The sequence below is a fragment of the Falco biarmicus genome, chromosome 2, assembly GCF_023638135.1.
Source record: "Falco biarmicus isolate bFalBia1 chromosome 2, bFalBia1.pri, whole genome shotgun sequence".
Lineage (NCBI taxonomy): Eukaryota > Metazoa > Chordata > Aves > Falconiformes > Falconidae > Falco > Falco biarmicus.
In genome coordinates, this window is record NC_079289.1 from 43,462,920 (window position 1) to 43,481,811 (window position 18,892).

General features: G+C 36.0%; 1 protein-coding gene across 6 annotated transcripts in view; it reads right to left on the minus strand.

Annotated features, from left to right (window-relative positions):
• Nucleotides 1–10,726: 10,726 nt before the first annotated feature.
• The window catches only part of DACH1 (dachshund family transcription factor 1), a 369,897-nt gene continuing 361,731 nt past the window's right edge, over nucleotides 10,727–18,892 (minus strand). For 4 of the 6 annotated variants that reach the window (XM_056328962.1, XM_056328961.1, XM_056328959.1 and 1 more), the window contains one exon: nucleotides 10,727–13,504. In XM_056328962.1, the coding sequence (XP_056184937.1) occupies nucleotides 13,467–13,504 (38 nt within the window). In that variant the 3' untranslated portion in view covers nucleotides 10,727–13,466. The remainder of the gene's footprint in view (nucleotides 13,505–18,892) is intronic. The other 2 variants (XM_056328963.1, XM_056328960.1) reach the window with 1 other exon arrangement.

Below are 18,892 nucleotides of genomic sequence, written 5' to 3' on the forward strand. Positions count from 1 at the left end.
ACTAGACTTACAACAGATATTCTAAATGTTATGGACAACGTTTCATTTTTGATAATGTACCAGAGGAAGATAAAATACATCAAAAATATTCTACCAAATTAATTTCTCATTCACATTGTCAGCCAATCAAGTTTAGTCATCTAATTCATAGGCTGATTATGCGGAAAGTCAATGAATCATATAGCTAAATATTTTCTAGTGGCTTTATGAATGATAGAGTTAATCAATAAAGTACCTGAATAGTTAATCTCTAAGTGTTATTGCTAATAACCACAACTTCATAACTTTAACTTATATAAACAGGAACAAAATTAAGAGACTATACACTCAGCATCTGATTCTATGCATAAAACAGTAGCTAAAAGAAAGGCTGCTCACTGTTTTTGATAGAAAACATGAATAGTATGTTTTAATCTAGTGAAACAACTGTCTAAGCCAGTTTTATGGGGAGTGGTACCATTAAAACAGTATCGGGGTGGCAGGGGGGAGGGGGTAGATACCTAGTTTCTACAGCTTTAAATTGCCGTATGACTTCCAAGTCTAAATGGGATCTAACCTATGTGACACAATGAAACTGTAATAATGCCTATAAAATATAGAGACTGTATACAAAAACTGAGGAAAAATCATTGGTTGTAAAGGTAGTTATAAGTCTGTCAGTGTGTTATATCTGAAACAGAAAATTTGTATTTGGTTGTCATTACTGGTTCCTGATGACATATATAGAAACTCTTCATGAGGTCAATCTAGTAGCCTTCCGCATGCTTCTATAGATGTGAAAGATTAATGTAAAAGAAAAATAAAGAAATAAAAAGTTCATGATTGTCATGAGACTTACTACCTCAGTTAGGTGCCTAAGAAAGCAGTCTCAGAAAGAAATTGACTAAATTAACTATATAACCAAAGAAGAATAGACACCTTTCCTAGTCTCAGAGAAAGATTATGGCCACCTATATTTACAGAATTTAGTTGAGAAAACAAGATTTTCCTCTAGAGTATTTCAGAAACACTTTTACCTAATTACAGGGTAATTATTTTTGGAAGACTGATTCACCAGGTGAAAATTAGACTCGTGGTGTATGAACTGGAGATCACTCTTAATACTTACCTGTTACTTCTGCATTGTATTGTAAAATATTCTTTCATTTCTTGTAAGAAAAAAGTGAAAAATCATGACAAAAATAGTCTGTAACATTTTAAAATCTCAAAACATTTAAATGTAAAAAATGCAATGAATACAATGCAAAAATCATTAAAAATAAAAAGTCAAGTGCTGTTTCATTCTGATCCCCAATGTTGTGCCCCTCAGATTCTGCACGGGAGATACATGCAAACATTCTTGATCATAAGCAATATGAAGAAACCAGCAAGGAATACATGAGTACCACCACTATTTACCAAGTGCTACAGATGTGTTACACCCAGTTGTATGCATATTGTTCCTCTGGCTGGTGTCACTAGAGGGCTTACATACTAGATACATGGATACTAGCTATTTTGTAAAGGGTATGAACTTCTGGAAGAATTTTGGTTTGAATCTCACTTTTAGCTATCCTAATTTAGGGGAAATATATTTCATAGTTTGTCTCCAGAGCTGATCCATTCAAATTGTACCAAATCGTAATGAAGGTGTAACAAACGATTATGCAAAAAGGGAGAATTCAATAAATTCAAAGCACGTCTCTGCATCACTGGTCAAACAGCAACAAGCAAAGCTAATAACCTGCTGCTAAACACAAGTGAAATTCCAGAGCTTCTTTGATCCTGTACCTCAAAAAGTTTTTTTAAAACCTGCAAAAACTCAGTATTCAGGTCGGTTTAGATGTTACTGTGACTGGTGTATCAAAACCAGCTCTTAATTAAATCCACAGAATGATCAAGCAGAAGTCAAGAAGTTAAAAAAGGAATAAGAAGAAGAAGCTCTGAAGACAAAATAGGTACAATGAAATAATTATTCAGAAAGAGTTCCTTGTACAATTAACTGTACAAATAAATAATAAGAAAGAATAGTAGAATGGAGACTTACAAGCATAAGTCCTCACATTTCCAAAATTAATGCAGGCAAAGCTGGCATGGTTCCAAAATCTGCAAAATATTTATTATTTAGTTTTGTCTTCCTCTTTTATAATTAATTCACAATTAAGCAAGTTGTAATTGTAATTCAGATACTGGCAAAATACATTCTATGGTGTTAACCATTGATAGATTTGTAAACAAAAACAGCTGGACTGGAATTTCTTCAAGAAAATATTTACATGCCAACAGTTTATCAAACTGAAAGTGTGCAGATAAATCTACATATGGGTGTTATGTAAATGGCAATAGCAACTATGATTCATAATCTTAGTTGTAGCTGCTTTGTACTGCTACAGCTGTAAAAGAATAAAACCTGGAAGGAAGAAGGATAAGGAGGCAGGCCTAGGGTTTTACTCCTCTGCCTCTTTCAAGGTTAGAACATTTGTTGCATTATACTGGAAATAATGATTAACAATAGGGCCATTGTCCAAGATCCTTTCACCTCTAGAGGCCAGATTTCGGGAGGTATGTAACTGATGTAGGATGCAACAAAGCACTTCATGGGATTTTACAAAAGCACAAGCACCCACTGAAATTTTAAAGGGCTATCCTTGCAGTTTGAAAATCCCAGTACGTATCAAACCATAACTTTGACAAACTGAATATGCATCACTGAATCTTCTTACTGCTTCAATGCCAGAAAATATTAGTAACTGCTTTAAAAAGTTACCTGCTTGATTCCTGCTCAGTAGGCTCCATTTGCATGCCATTACCCAGGTCTTGGGATTTAAAGGCGAACGGAAAAGCACGGATACCTTCCTATCAGCATTCACTTGTCACCCATTTTGGAGGGACTCATACACGGCTATAACTCTCACCGGAGTATCTCAAGAGTTCAAATCAGGACCCTGAGTCCAGTATATGTATTTGAATGCAAACACACACACACACACAAAGAATAAATGAATGAAAAATATTAGAAAGACATTTTTAATAATAAGAATGATGATGATGATAATAATAACAATAATAACAACAATAATAATAATAATAATGATAATAATAATATCTCAAGACAGGAGGGTGCATAAACCTAGGTAATCAAGAATTCTGTTCATTGCAGGAAGAATTCAGGAGAAAGAGGCACTTCCCCAGGAAAATTCAACTCTTCTTAACACTTAAAGCTTCTTCCACATCAGTAATTCATTCTCTGGAGGATTTTGATTTTAAGGAGAGCTAGGGGTATCTGAAAAGAAATCTCAAGCTGGAGAATCCCATTCCTTACTGAGCATGAAACATCCGCTCATGCAAGTCCTTGCAAGTAGCATTGAAACAGTGAATTAGGAACGTGACCACCCAGTAGAGAGAGAGACTTGGCTTCATTCTAGCCTGATTAGCTACAGTGAAAGCCACTGTAGTTAATTTTAAAGACAATTAGGTTAGGGATGAATCTTCCTTCCTTTCCTTTCCCAGATAAAGCATTCTTCAGGTGAGTAGCTGAATAATGGGGCAACTGGTGGAGTCTGGAAATATGAAAGTACGATTCACATTGGCAGCAAGTGCAGGTGACTAGATTTAGATGAAAACAATGCAATTTGAATATGATGGGGTGTTTGGAGTGGTTTGTGGTATGGTACAACTGAGCAGTCATGTGTGGGTTGTATGCTAAAGCAAGATGCATACTGATAAATTACAATGTAATCACTGAAGTTCAGGAACCCTGTGTCCAAACAGTATAGAGCAAGCTTCCTATGCAATACTCCCTCACCCTCCAAAGTGAACTTGTTTGTTCACAGACTGTCTTCTGGGCCTGACCCATGCTAGCTGCTGCACCACCCCAGAACTGTCTGCAGTAGTACTATCTGGCACAGGCCCCCACCTGGCCAGGAACCATTTTAACAGCACAGCAGCATGAATGATCACATTCCTATGACATGGAAACTTCTAACTTCATTCAGTTTTCTGTTATAATAGCCTAAAAGAATAATTCTAACCTTTCTGGTTGGTTGATTCGTTGGTGGGGTTTTGAGGGTTTTTTTTGACTATGTTTTGTTAAGATCGAAGGAGGGTCATGGTATATAATCTGTGCCACATCTTAGGATGTCCTATGTGTGCATTTAGGCTGATTGCCTTGCATAAGTAATGACGCTTTTCATGTCATGGAAAACTCTAGTTTATTGCATATATAAAGGATGGCAGTTTTGCACATACTCAGTAAAATCAGTGTATTTCGGAAGCACAAGATATAAGTAAAGCCTTGTACACACAGGCCTGCTTGCAGGTGTTGGATTTATTGCATACATTCAGAAGAACTACAGAGGAACGTATGGTTAGCAGGTAAAGCAGTGACTCAGAGAAATATGGCAGATAGGATCAGCTATGGCTGCTGCTAAAATGATTCATGTAGTCCTTGCTAGCTCCTGTTCTGCATTTGAGGAGTCTGACAGAAATATTGTCAGCCAAGTAGATGCTTCTGTTGAGCTCTCTGTGGTCTGCAGGCTGAGAATCCCTAGTTATTGCATTGTAAAGCCTAATCAAATATGCAAAATCACTTAAGATTTTTTTATGGGTATTTTGAAAATTTTACTAGCTACGAAAAAAATTAAGGATTAAAAGAGTGTCACCGAGTTAAAAGACCAAAATGGAGAAGAACTGGTTGAACCTGAACTCTTCTGGTTTTACCTGCATTCCTATTAACTTCATTCTTTACATACAATGATAGAAGAATGGGATGAAAATCAAAGAAGAAAGCAGAATTTTTTACCCTGAATGGAACAATATTTAAGAATAATATAACTTCTAACACTGAAAACTCTTCACAGTATACAAAAGCAAACTGCAGTTTTCAAAGATGTCCCTTGGTACTAATGTTTTTGTTTGCCAGCTCATTTGCCATGGCCAAATGCTTGCTGATTCAAATAAAAGAAACTCACCAACAATTCGCACAATAATTTAAATTGAACTTGGCCAGCTTAGATTAGAAAAGAAATTACTTAAATTGAAAAAGGAATAAACCTTGCTCAAAATACAGTTTGCTCTTTCTGCCCCAAATTAAATACAAAGGAGTGATATAGTGGCACTCTCTTTAATGACCATCACTTACAAGAATATGCAGCATTTGTTAAAAGGCTGAAGTATTTTTAAACTTGAATATAACATACAACTACAGAAATACATTAGAAAAATGCAATGTACAACTCATCTACCCGTGCAAGTATAATAGGAGGGTCCAGGGTCAGCAGGAGTCCTAAGTGCCTGCTATTGTTCTCGCAACAAAATACACTTCTCCTACAGTCCCAGATACATCTCCTTTTTATGCTGATAGTGGCTTAGTAAATTAAAAGGAAAAGCACTACTCATTATTGTCATGATCTGTCTCCACTCCAGTAACACCTGGCATGAAAAAAAAAAAAGAAAACCCCCTTTTGAATCAATAAATAACTTATTATTTTGAGCATAATTTATACAAAGATAAAGTATGGCAGAGCACAATATCCCTGATGCCATTCATTTACCGCTTTACTTGACGTCTCCTTGGTCCCCTCGTGGCCTGTTCAAAAGCCTCACTTCAGCCAAAGTGTCACTGACCAGCTCTGATGGATCAGTTCCACTTGCAACCTGAACCTCAGCGGGGTTCATCTGATCTTTGGAGGTAATGCACTGACCTTTGGAGGCCATGCAATTGCAGAGGCCAACCGTTCCAGTCATTGAGTGTTTCCACTGCTGATCACTGTGGTACAGGGAGGGAAGTACCACAGTATGACGTGGTGCAATCTGTTACAATTATAGGACTGCATGGCCTCACCATGACGTTACCAGCAATGAAGTTTCCACCAGTTGCTGGTCCTAGGCCTGTACAGAGCACCATCTGCTAGGGTCCACATTGAAAGTGGCAAAATCTAGATGTTGTCCTTTTCCATGACTAGGTCCCACCAGGAAAAGAAACTGCTTCAAGAGCTTGTATGCACAAGCACAGATGCTAGGCCAACTCATGCTACAGAAGCCCCTTTTTGCATGTAAGATTTCTAATATAGACACACCTCTAGTGTGCTTTTAAGAGACGGAGCTACAGGACACCAGGTCTGTCCACTTCTCAAGGCAAGTGGTAGGCACGCTTTCCCAAGAAAGTGTGAGACGGCTGATTCAGGTTGCTTCCTACTCTTGGAGGGTTCACGCTCCCTCTCTTCTCTACCAGTAGAGTGTTAACACTAAATAGTTACAGTTTGGTATGCACAGGGAAGAAGGAACAGCAGCAAAAAGAGAACAAGCGCAAGAGCAGGTTGTTCAGCCTAGTAGTAGAGCATATGGGGTATGGGACTCTCAGGCTGTGAAACTGTGGAAATAATTGCAGTCAGCAGCTGTGTATTTCCTTCTTTCAATGATTCTGCTTGCTTATGTGGTGACGCTTCTGAGCGCATGCATCACATTGTTCACCTTAGGTTTTGGCTCCCAAGAGGAGGTGATGCTGGAGCCAGGCACCTAGGTGCTTCACAGGGGAACTGAAATATTATTATTAGTGCCCACAGAGTATTCAGGGCAGTTGTGGAAACAATTAGCAAGTTTTACATACTTCAAAAAGGCAGATTATTTATTACAGTTTTGAATTACGCATGTGGAGGCTGCTGGAGGATTTTTTAGGCATTTTGAATTCTGAAATCCATGGACTAATTTTTTACTATAATATTTTTCATTTACCTTTTTTCTCTGGGTTTGTCTATAGCTTACTTTCACCTTTTGTAGCAATTTTGTTTTCAACCCTTAATTCACCACTTGAGTCTTATCTTCTTACGAGATGCCACGTGTACACTCACAGTGCTGTAGAGGTTTGAGTCAGAGGCAGATAGGATAAGATCTCACCTGGAAGAAACTGAGAATTAGAGCTTTTTCTTATTATTATTTACTGCCTCTGTAGGTTCTGTGTAAGGTGGCCTGTGAACTTGTTCAGCTTCCGCTACTGAAATGGCTTCAAAGGGTAATACTAGCATCTGTTTCCCAGAGGTGTGCTTGTTATTGATCAGCTCACAAAGAAGGTAATACTTTATCTCTGTCCTCTTCAATTGTTAAATTGAGTTCAGATTGTTCAAGAGATCCACGTGGAAACTTATTTCTAGCTTCCAATATATCATCCCATCTCTGAAAAGCCAGATTCTGCAGCATCAGTTTGGTCACAGTGAGCAGAAGCCAAATGGTTATTAGTTGCTTCTGAATGGAATTGAAAACAATGTCTGCTTGCCCATGAGCCTGCCAAATGAGTTTGTTTGCTGCATCTATATCTTACCTTCCCTTTTCTTCTCCCTACTTTACAATTCACCCAGTAATTGACACCCCCAAAACAAAAGCCTTTTTTAACCTACAAAATCTGTCAGCACTGAGCCCTAAATAAATACACTTGTACTGTGAGGCAACTTCACAGGTACAGACAGTGAAGCACACAGACACTCCTTTTGTCTCTGCAGTTTTGGAAGTTTAACCTTTCCATACATCAGCTTCCCAACCTGCATGACAACACCTACTCAAAGGAAAACAACAAATCAAATTAACTCTTTCAAAGTCCTCTGTATCTCAGAGTGGGAAAAATCTATAGCATTATCAAACAGGTTGCACAAACCAATTTCAAGAATGCAATCTGAAAAAATAAAGGAAGTATACTTTAAAAGAAGGATCTGTTCCAGCTCATCATTTCCAATTTTCCCTAAGACTGTCTGGCCAGTATACACACACAAATTGAATGGGAATGTTCACTCCAAGTCCAGTCACTTTCTTTATCCTCAACAGCTGTTCTTTTTGTTATTTCTTACCTTTTATTTATTTATTGTTAGAAAATTGGTCTAAGAACCAATTGACAAAATTGCTACAATTTCGATTCACATTATTTAAATGAACTATATCTGCACTACAATAAGTGGGGTTTTTTTTATCCTTTCTGTATTCACTTTCTGTATCTTCTATCACCTTGCTATCAGTGCAGCTTATTCTTCTGGCCTCCTGATACAGAAGATCAAAAAGCCGTGAATCCTAAAACACATCCCAGCAATTTCTATTCTAGATCTGATAACTGGCTATTTACAGGATAAAATTTTGCTTTTTCTTAAACTCAAGTACAGAAAGTGTTACACTTACAAGGGCATCCTGCATTTAAGTTTTGTAGTTCTAGAACCATAAAAACTTGAGGCTGGAAGGGACCTCTGAAGGTCAACTATGCCAACCTTCGTTAAATGAGCAAAGTTAGATCAGGTTTCTGAGTGCCTTGCACAACTCAGGTTTGAAAACCTCCAAAGATGGGAGATACTAGAACTTGCCCAGGAAGAACAGGAAAACTGTTATAGTGCTTCATCACTCTCATTTTGATTTTTCCCCCGCTTCTATCTAGTTGGAATTTCCTTTGTTGCAACTGGTATCTGTTTTTATTCTTGTCCTTTTGCTGCATACACCAAGATGAATCTGTCTCTATGTTTATGATTCAAATTTAGAGGATCAATTAATCAATTCAATGGACTACGATAAACATTGTTACTATAACTTGGATCAAGAAATCATCTTTATCCACAGATTACATGCAAATTCTCCCAGATTGCATAGTAGTATTTGGCATTTGTGTGAACATTTGTAAAGCTTCCAGGTACTCTGGATGCCTATTTTATTTCTAACTTGATTCCTTCTAAGAGCTTTAATTTCAGAAAGTTTTTGTTTCCTCTTCCTTTGAAAATGAAGCTTTTTACTACTTTACAGAAGAGGCTTCTGCTTGAAATGGTGTGATACTGATGGTCATGGAACCGTTGTCATTGATCAGGATGAGCTCCTGCTCAGCAACAGCACACTAATAAAATCTTCAGTATCTTGTGGATGAGTTAGCAGCTACTGAAGAAGTAAGTTTCATAGAACACTTGAGCTAGGACATTGCATTTTATGAAAGGTATTGAAAATGGCTGAAGTTTGGCCAACAAAACTAGAAGTATCTGTAATCAGCAGTCATGCTTGAAAATCTTGGCCTCAGGCTTTGTTTATTGCACAGTCTTGTGTCAAATAACATGTAAGCAAATAACAAATGAAGCATTTTTCAAGAATTTATAGCACCTTCAACAAATGAAGAAGTTTACATTTCAGGTCAAAACTCAACCTTAAAATCTCTTTCCATAGGGGAAAAAAATAATTAATTCTCAGTTGAGTCTGTCAGTTTCTCAAGGTTTTTCCTAAAATTTCAGGCATCTAGTTGCTGACCCCAAAGTTCTTCAGGATCTGACTGTAACCTACCACTAAATTATAGGGAAGATATATTTAGGGTGAGCTCTTCTTGATTTTGACCTGAGCTTTGACAGAGCTTGATTGTACTGTAACAAGGAGTACCAACACCTGACTAGCTACTGGCCCATCCAGCCCCAGCTCTGTTAAATCCCAGCTACTGTGGACAGATAAAGCCATGATTTATTTGTTAATGGAGATAGGGTGAAACTTAGGTGAGGACATGGTCCTTCCTGCTGAAAGCAACTGTTTCCCAGGTTGGTTAAAAACACACAGGCATGTTGCTAGTCTGCCACTGTAGAGATCATTCAGTCTTGGGTGCAAGCTAGACTGAGCAATTAACAAGTTCAGTTTTCTTCTGCTTTAGCTGTGCCAGAATTTATAGCAGGGGAGCTGGTTATGGCATAGCTGGGATGCTTACTAATGTAGACATGCAGGACACTTTAATGCAGATGGAAGGAAACCATAATCGCCCTATATACAGCTAGCCCAAATCCTAATCAGCTACCCAGCAATAATAACCTTCCAGAATCCAGGAAGCCCATCAGCCTCACACTTCCAGTCCCCAGACCATCTAGGGATAATGAAATGGGCTGGTCCAAGAAAGCTAATCTCTTCTGCTTTCCCAAGCAAGCCTGCTCCCTAATGAAAGCAGAAGCATTCACATAGGTATGGCTTGGAAAGGAAGCAAAGAAAAGGGAGAGGAAAGTAAGGCAAGGCCAGGCAAGGCAGAGCAATAAGGAAGAATACTCACAATCAATCCTACATCTCTGACTTTAGAATTTTTTGTCGGCAAAATTATCTTCAGATTTGTTTTTCAATAACCATCTTTACCTTAAAAAAAATCACCTTTTTTCCCCCCTCACAATGCCACTTAAAAAATATGCTAAGCCAGAACTATTTATTTCTCCAAATGCCATTTAAGTGTTTAAATACTTGCTGTTTGTTAAAAACTGTGTTTCTAAACACATTTTATCAAATGAAGGAGATCTGAGAAAAAAACAACCAGATTACCCCTGCATTTTTGTAGTTAAGGGAATAATATGTTTTGTTCCATCAATGTGTCCACTTTACATTATTCAGCACAAAGCTTTGTGAAATAAGAATCATGGGAATATCACAATATAAAGGAAAAAGGTACAAATAACAGCTTCATAAACTGAGAAATGTACATAAATAAATCATGTAGATGGGGGCAGTTTGCTTAGCTGGCAAGAAAAAAAAATATGGAAAATCTGCTTGTTAAACAATAACCACAGAGTGTGCTTTTATGATGTTTTTCACCACAGTAATTCATATTAGAGATAGAAGCAGTTGCATGTTAAATAAAATCATTCAGCATTGTTCTCCTCACATTACAAAGAGCTGACTTATGTTGTTTTTAGATGCCTCCCATTAGAAAGTAAATATTCCTCTGATGTTATACATTTCAGAAAATTTAATAAAGATGAACTGTAAATAAAGTCACAGGGAGATTTCAGACAGTTTTATTAGCAGATTGTTGAAAAGAAAAGAAAATTAAATACAATAACAGTAAACGTGGTTCTCACATTGAAACCAGGCTCAAATAACTAGGCTACCATAGAAAAATTTCCAATTCTTGCATTATGATGTAAAAACAGATTTTTGTACAGATTTTGTACAACAAAATTCGTAATAACCTTTTTTCATTTTTAGAAAACTTTAAATATATAGATAAAAATAGACAATTTTCATAGGTCCTACATGAAGATGAGTATGTTCTGTTCCAAGGGCTTGCATAGAGCGCAAATGTGGTTATAATATAGAACAACTAGACGTTAATATCTTTAAGATTACAAAAGCATATAAACAATAACATGAGCACAACTTCTCTTCATAATCTATGCCCCAAAAAAATCCAAATCAAAACCCAAAAACAAAATACCAACCCAAAACCTGTATAACTAAAGAGGGGCAAAAAAAAAATCAACTTACGGTAACATCTCATGGTCTGTAATATTTACACTGGGTTTCGCAAGATTCTTTCTAAACATCCAGCTTATAAATTGGTTCCCCCTTAATCCTTAACATTTCCATTTATGTACCAAGCCAAACACTGAGGCATTCCCAAAGGTCTTGAAAGTATATACTGTAAAACTACTAAACCTACTTACAGGTGACTCTATGCAAGGAGCAGAGCAATGGTAGATGCTACTACATATTTCAGTTGTAGGCTTTTAATTCTCTTTCAGATATGAATGATTCAAAAGCTTGCCACAAGTCCATCTAACTTTACAGCTGTTAACCCTTTAAAGACTGCATATGAAAAAACTGGAGTACAGAATCCCATATGTGTTCAAGCAACTATGAAAATTATGAAAGAATCATGGTTAGAAAATAATATCACTACAAAGTATTAGGTAACAATATTTAATGAAAAATATTGCTCAATATTTCTTTAAAAAAAATTACTGTGATGTGAACTTGTATATACATCTTTCTATTGTTAAAAAAGGATTGTGGTGAAGTAAATATGAACTGCACAAAATAAATGTGTACCAGTATTGCAAGGAAGACCTACAAACTATAGAAGCTCAGTGCTAGAGTTTACAAAACATTAGATTATTTTTATTTTGACAAAATAATATTAATATCCAATCAGAACTATTTTTAAAGAAATATTTGCTTTAAGTTAGGCATCTTAGACATTTAAGGTTTTGATATGTTTCCATGTAATAAATAATATTTTATATGCATAAAACATTAGATGAAGAAAGCATAATCACAAAACTTACAGTAATAGCACTGATTCACAAAATCAGTCTTTAAAGGGGTAACCCAAAAGTACGCAAAGAACATAATTTTTAGTAATGTAATAAGCACTGTGTTGTAGCTTACTTCCAGTTATCAGCACAAAGGTGAAAACACATATTGTAGCTTTCATAACGACAGTGAAAGTAACACATAACCACCCATCCCTAAGACAAGGTGGGAGGGACAATTAGACTTCAACCGTATCACTCAGTTCTACGTGGAATTGGACTGATACATCAAGTGTTTGTTAGGTTTTCTTTTTTTAGCAACATTGACGTAATATGACATTAACATATAAAAATATTTCTGGCATTTTGACTTGCTGCTCAGCCACAGTCCATTCTTAAAAGTGCTCTAACCAGGGCACTAATCAGGGCTCAATATACAAATAAAAGTGGCTGATACAGAATTCTGACTTGTTACCAGATGCTTAAGATCTCATTCAGTAATACTGTGACTCCAGGACAAATATTTACATGCCTGCATGCGTTAAAACTAGAAAGGTGTCTTTCTGACCAACAGGGTGACAAAACAATATTATCTAAAATTTTCATTTCCTAAACTCTAGATTTCTACTGCATACATAATACCTTCCTTGTGTGATTTGTGTTATATACTGTACAAGTGACCAACAGTCTGATAAGAAGCGAAGTCTTTTATTTCATAAACCCCTGCCAGTTTACAATGAGAAATTATTACTCTTTTTATTGTATTTTTTTTTTTTTATTTTAGGAAAAGAGACTTTGTGAACAGTAAAACAGTTTGTTTACATTCAGCATTTCTTTTCACTTACACAAAATTCCATTTCACTTAATGTAGTCTAACATATATGTGTTGGTCTCTTGGAAAGCATGTGGAAAAAATGTCTTTAGAAGAAAACCCACGATTATAGTTTGCAAACTGAATGTATCAATTTTTTTTCTTTTACCATTTTTTTCTTTTTTTCTTTTTTTTCTTTTTTTTTTTTTAATAAGAATCCTCTTATGCCCTCTACAAGTTCATTTCTGAGCTGTCTTGCTGGTTTCGGTATGATATAACAGTCTGTAAGTGTACTTGGACACTGCTGGAAGGATCATTTGATGTGCTCAAATATAGAATCATCAGACAGAGTCTGCATTCCTTGAAAAAGGGAATACTCGGCCTTGTTCTGACCCACCTGTAATTTTGGATACAATAGTCCGGCGCAGAGACGCAGATTTTCACTGTAAGAAGAGTGCTACTGTACATTTACAAACATTCTCTAGGTCTCCGGGTTGAGCCACAGGAGATAACCAAAGGAGGACACTCTTGCAGAATTCTTAAAAATTTGAAGAACATTGATAAATGAAGTTGAAGAAGTTGGCTTGAAAACGCTTTGTTTCCACAGAACTCCTTATGAGCCAATGTCTTACTGCAAAGTTCTTTAATGTAGCACAGCTATTTTCAGCAGGAAAAATTCAATACATGACAGTAGTTTTCAAATAAAGTCTTCCATCTAAAATATGAAAAAGAAAAAGTTGCTTTATATATTTATATCTGCAATGAACTGAAAAGAAAAAAAAAGCAAACCTCAAGATTTTAACACCTCAGCAGAAGTAGTCCTCCCATAAATCTCATGTTTAAAATAAAAAAATAAAAACCCAAAAAAACCCTGGACATCACCACTGCAATTTCATCTGACAGTGGTCAAATTAATTCCGTTGAAAATTACACACACTTTGCAAATTGTGAATACTATAACACCTTCTAAAGCTTTAATATATGCTGCACTCATATCAGTGCTAGGGCACTAGGAATGTAGGTGGAGCCTCTGTGCATGTGTTTTTACTGATATGCAAACTCAACTGAATAGTGTTGAACAGCAATTATTTCCTTCATGGTTGCAGAGCAAAAATCTTCTTGCATGCAATTTTTAGTACTGCCATCACTAAAGGCATAGCTCATACCTTCTGATTTAGCTATGTTGTTAAATATACCATGTAATGTAACCATTGTGCACATTTGTAGCTATTTATATAGAACCCAGTATAGGATATTTAATCAGTATCAGTGAAGTATAGCATCCTTCCTCCATAAATGAGAATGAGAATAACTGAACAATTACTGTGTTAAAGATGTAAGCATGTCTCTCTCAATGTTTTTTCCAACCAAGAGAGGAGCATATATTTAAGTGAGATATGTGTGATGGAGAGGGAACATGAGAAACAGTAAGCTCACCTAGCCAATAACTCTTGATATAGAAAAAGTTGAAGAGAACATTCTGCCATTACATATTTTCACCTAATTTACAAATATAAAGAAATTTTTTCTTCACCGGGGACATGGACATGTTATATGCATCTATTCTCATCGCAATACAAAGATTCTGATTTATTTTTTTTAAACAGAAAAATTATTTAGTTCTCTGACCTATAGGATAGAAAGTGTTGCTCCCTTGTGAGTAAAGCACATTATGAAGCATATTAAGCCTCCACAGTGCATAGTTATGAAACACTACTTATATTTCAGAATATAATTCATCTAAAAGTACAAGCTGTATCAGAACTCTTCAAGTCTGCATGAAACTCTTCTTTTGATCCAAGTGAAATCTGCAAACATTTATAAGATTTCAGACTTGTTTCTGGTTTAATTTTCTTAGTCTAACCTTTTTATTCCAAACTAGTCTTTAAAAATCTTATTAGATATACAGGAAAACAATAGTGTAAGATAAACCTATATAAATGAATGCTGAAACTTTTGAAGTGCTTGGCTATCATTGACATATGTGGCATCACTTCTACAAGCTTACTGTAACTGTTGAGAGAAAGAAAAGTTTGGCTTGAAAGCAGACAAATGTACATCTCATACAGCTGTAAAAATTCACACCTTCTGCACACCCCTTTACAATTTTTGTTGTCTAGGTCCTATCAGAACTGCTGGGGAAAAAAACAGACTGGAATCAATCACTCTGACGCAGTGATTCTTGTCTAGTGTCCCTCTGGTTTTCCTTTTCCATTAGTTTTATTTTTCAAGCTTCTGGGGTGTACCCCATTTTCCTACTTTCTCCCTTGTCTTTACATTTTCCTGTGCCCTTTCTCAATTTTTTTCATGTTCTTAGATTTTTTAAAATTTTTATTTTTATTTGGCAGAGCAGATGATAACTTTCCCATCACTTAGAATGCTCCTACTCAGAATCATTTCCCCATTCTCTTTGCTCTTTACCATCTTTGTGCACTGAAGAGAGATAAAAAAGAAATTGAGTAAGGCCTTAACTTAAAGGCCTTTTATTCTTATCTGACACATGAAGAGCAACCAAAATGCTTATAGGAATTCAGGAGAGAAAGAAGGGACTTCTGAAACGGAGCTTGGTAAAACTGAAGGCCTGGTAAACCATCTCAAAAGAAAACCTGCATCAAGTACAGGATAGCCAGAGCTACTACTGGCTATAGTTGTGTATAATTCTCTCAAACATTTTGAATAAACACAATAGACATTTACAGCACTAAAGCTGTCTGGATACCTCTGTAGGAGAATTATTCTGTATATATACTAGCACTTTGGCTATCCTGAATGCACACTTGCTAATGAGTGCTATGCAGAATTCCCACACCTAAACATTAAGATAACCTACAGTCAGTAACTTGTATTTTATTTTAGTATATTAGGTCTCCATATACCTTTTAAAATAAAATATTTATTAAAATGTATTCTCAATTAAAGATACAGCTGTAGGAAGTGGAATCCTTGTAGCAGGCCACAAAAGATGAACAATCTGCAGAGAACAGCAGTACATTTTCAAGTCAGCTCTATTTTACACTGCTCAAGGACCCAATCTGGCCATGAAGTCAATAGGAGGTTTTTCAGATTTAATGGAAGACACTATCAGATCCTGTATTCTGTGTCTGCAGAAAATGAACAATAAAAGAAATGGGCAGCTTTACAAAGCGTCTTACCTACAAAGTAAGAGGATATTTGTTTATATAACTTAAAAACATTTATAATGGATATATACAATAAGCATAGAACTTCCTGTTCCTCAAATAACTATATGATGGTCCATTAAAGGTGCAATTAAATCTTCTGTACTGATAATGGACTTAAAATTCCATATAGGACTCAGCAGTTGATCTAGTATTATTGCTAGGCTTATTATAAAACAGATATGTTCCTTATTAATGTGTCTGACTAATTCTCCTAACATATGGCAAAAAGAAGCAAGCATTAGACACATCAACTTTAAAATAAATCCTGCCATGTTATGATACAGATAAAGCAATTGAATGATTAAGTAATAGTAAATAAAATAGGAGGAGTTCAAGGGTTGCTATGAACTGTAAAATATTTCCTTTATTTTCTCAAGATAAGTCATGACAGAATGAAGTGTAAAATGAACATCCTTTTCTTTAGAACCTATAGTGCCAACATTAAAAAAAAAATCACAGTATCTGTGGAACTGCCCACCCTCTCAAATCATGAGTTTGGAAGAAGATGGGAAAATAATTTCTTTAGGCTTTATACGCCTGCAGCATGCTCCTGTGCATAGCTGAGAAGCTCACATAGCCACTCATGCAGAATGTACACCAGGCAAAAAGCACTGCGCTGCTGAAATACAGACTTCAAATAAGACCTAGACATACTAGGAAGAACAGTGGTAACTCTGCAGAGGAATAACAATCTCACATCACAATGTTGTGGCCAAATACAACACCTATATCTGATTGCCGTCTCTTTTCCTAGGACTCCTATTCCGTTCTTCCTAACCATTTCTCTCTCAATTTTCATTGTCCAGAGGTTCTTCCGAAATGACTGGAACTTCTCAGTATTGCTGTCATAGCCACCAGAATCACTTCACCTCTAGGCGTAGCCAGTGTTCCTATCTGAACATCAGTGGAGCACCACCACTGAGAGGCCTTCATGATTTCAAGGCTAAAATCACAAGCAAAACCTGAAAATCATGAGGGTGACCAGTGACCAGCAAATCAAGCAAGCTCATCCTCTGTAACTCATTGTGAACATGCCACTACTGCTAAATCCCAAACCATGTGTACTCCTGCTTCCCACCTCCTGATCAGCTTTTCTTCAAGTTTTATATACATGGTGCATTACTTTGTATTGTTAACAAATGCAGAATTTGTCTATCTGCATAAAAACAATTTTATGTAAAAAAATATAGAATATACTATTCACACAAACACAGATATATGTACACAAACATACTACACAAATACACACATAGTGTTCTCTAAAAATGTTTACAATGTTGCAGTATATTTTTAGCCTACTGAAAATTGTTGATCTGTGATAAAGTTTCCCAAATTTACATACTTTTATACACAATATAAATACATAGAACTTCCTTTCACTCTTAGGAAGTCAAGCAAAAACACAAACTGGGAAAATACTGCTACATTTCTAAATAGAACTGTGCATGATTAGCAGATTGTCATCTGTTTTAATTGCTCTTTTGCAAATGGCAGTGTTCAGCAAGATCACACAAGCTCATGCTAGTAACTCAAACTGAAAACCTAAATCTCATTAGTTTTTGTCTGTGGACTGATATGACAGAAATTCTAGCCAGAGTGAGGGAGTATTTTTTTTAGATCATCCCTTTTTAATTAAGACTCATTTCAAGGTTTTTGAATTAACATGCCCAAATAGTTAAAAGGTCATAAATGTTAGAAGAAACAAACAAATGGAACTGACATAAAAGTTTGCAATGCTGAAACAAATCGCATGCCTTGAAATGCATTCCCACAGAGATGTCAGATGGGGAATGATTCACACTAGTGTTCTGTGGGCAGCTTGTAGTAAGTACCTCTATGGATCCAACATTTTCTGAGATAAAACCATAAACCTACTCAAATACTACTCCTAATAATATGCATCCTGGAAAGCGATGAAAATCTACAATGAAATGTAAAGTTTGGCCACAGGTTACAAATTAAATAAATCATCCCTTAGATGGTAACATTTGTATTTCTGCCACTCAATGCAAGTAACACTGGGGTTGTTTGCCTCCAAACATATCATATTTTAGTTTGTATCCTGAGAGCTCCTTTAAATACAAACATAACAACAGTGATCATCATAACTATCATAAGAGCATACTGCAGTCTTTGTTTTATGAAAATCTGCAAATCAACGTCAAAGGCATGGTGTCACACCTGAATTCAGTCAATTGCTATCACAGAAAAGCCTATGGAAGAAGACTCTCCTTAGTAACTGGATAAAGCATTTCTTAAAGTTAGGAGCTTTGGGGGGAAAAGACAACCAATCAACCAATGGAAAAGATATGGTAGCATGTCACAGATAGCTAATAAGAAAGAAACCCACAGAGTCCAAGTTAAAAAGAAAAAAAGGACAAAATAATGTATAAGAAAAATTAATTATAAGATCAGAAATCTCAGTGGGAGCTTTGAAAAGTTAGGACATCAAGGTTTGTATAATATTGTATTAATTTATTATTAGTTGTTATTTTTTATGGTCATAATTGGTGAGCTGTAGAATAGTAAATGCCAGCCCATGATCCAGAAGTCCTTACATCAAAGTAACACCAATTTTAGTCACTAGAGTTCCTAACTACAGTTAACATAATTTTGTCAAATATGTGCAGGACAGTGATATAAGCTGACCTTCATTCAAAATGGGTCTTAAGGATATCTGAATGGTGGATCTATTAATCTGTGTACTTTCAAAGAATACCTACTTTATGTAGATTTCTGCCTCATCAATAAGAACATAAGGGAACAAGTAAGGATGGGAATCTTATTCCCAGCTTTGACTCTGAAATGATCTGTGATTTCACTTTTCTGTTTTTCTGTTTTCTCTTTTAACCTTTCTCTCTTCCCTTCTCTTTTTAGGTAACAAGAGATTCTGTGCACTGATGGTTTCTTAGTCTGTTTTC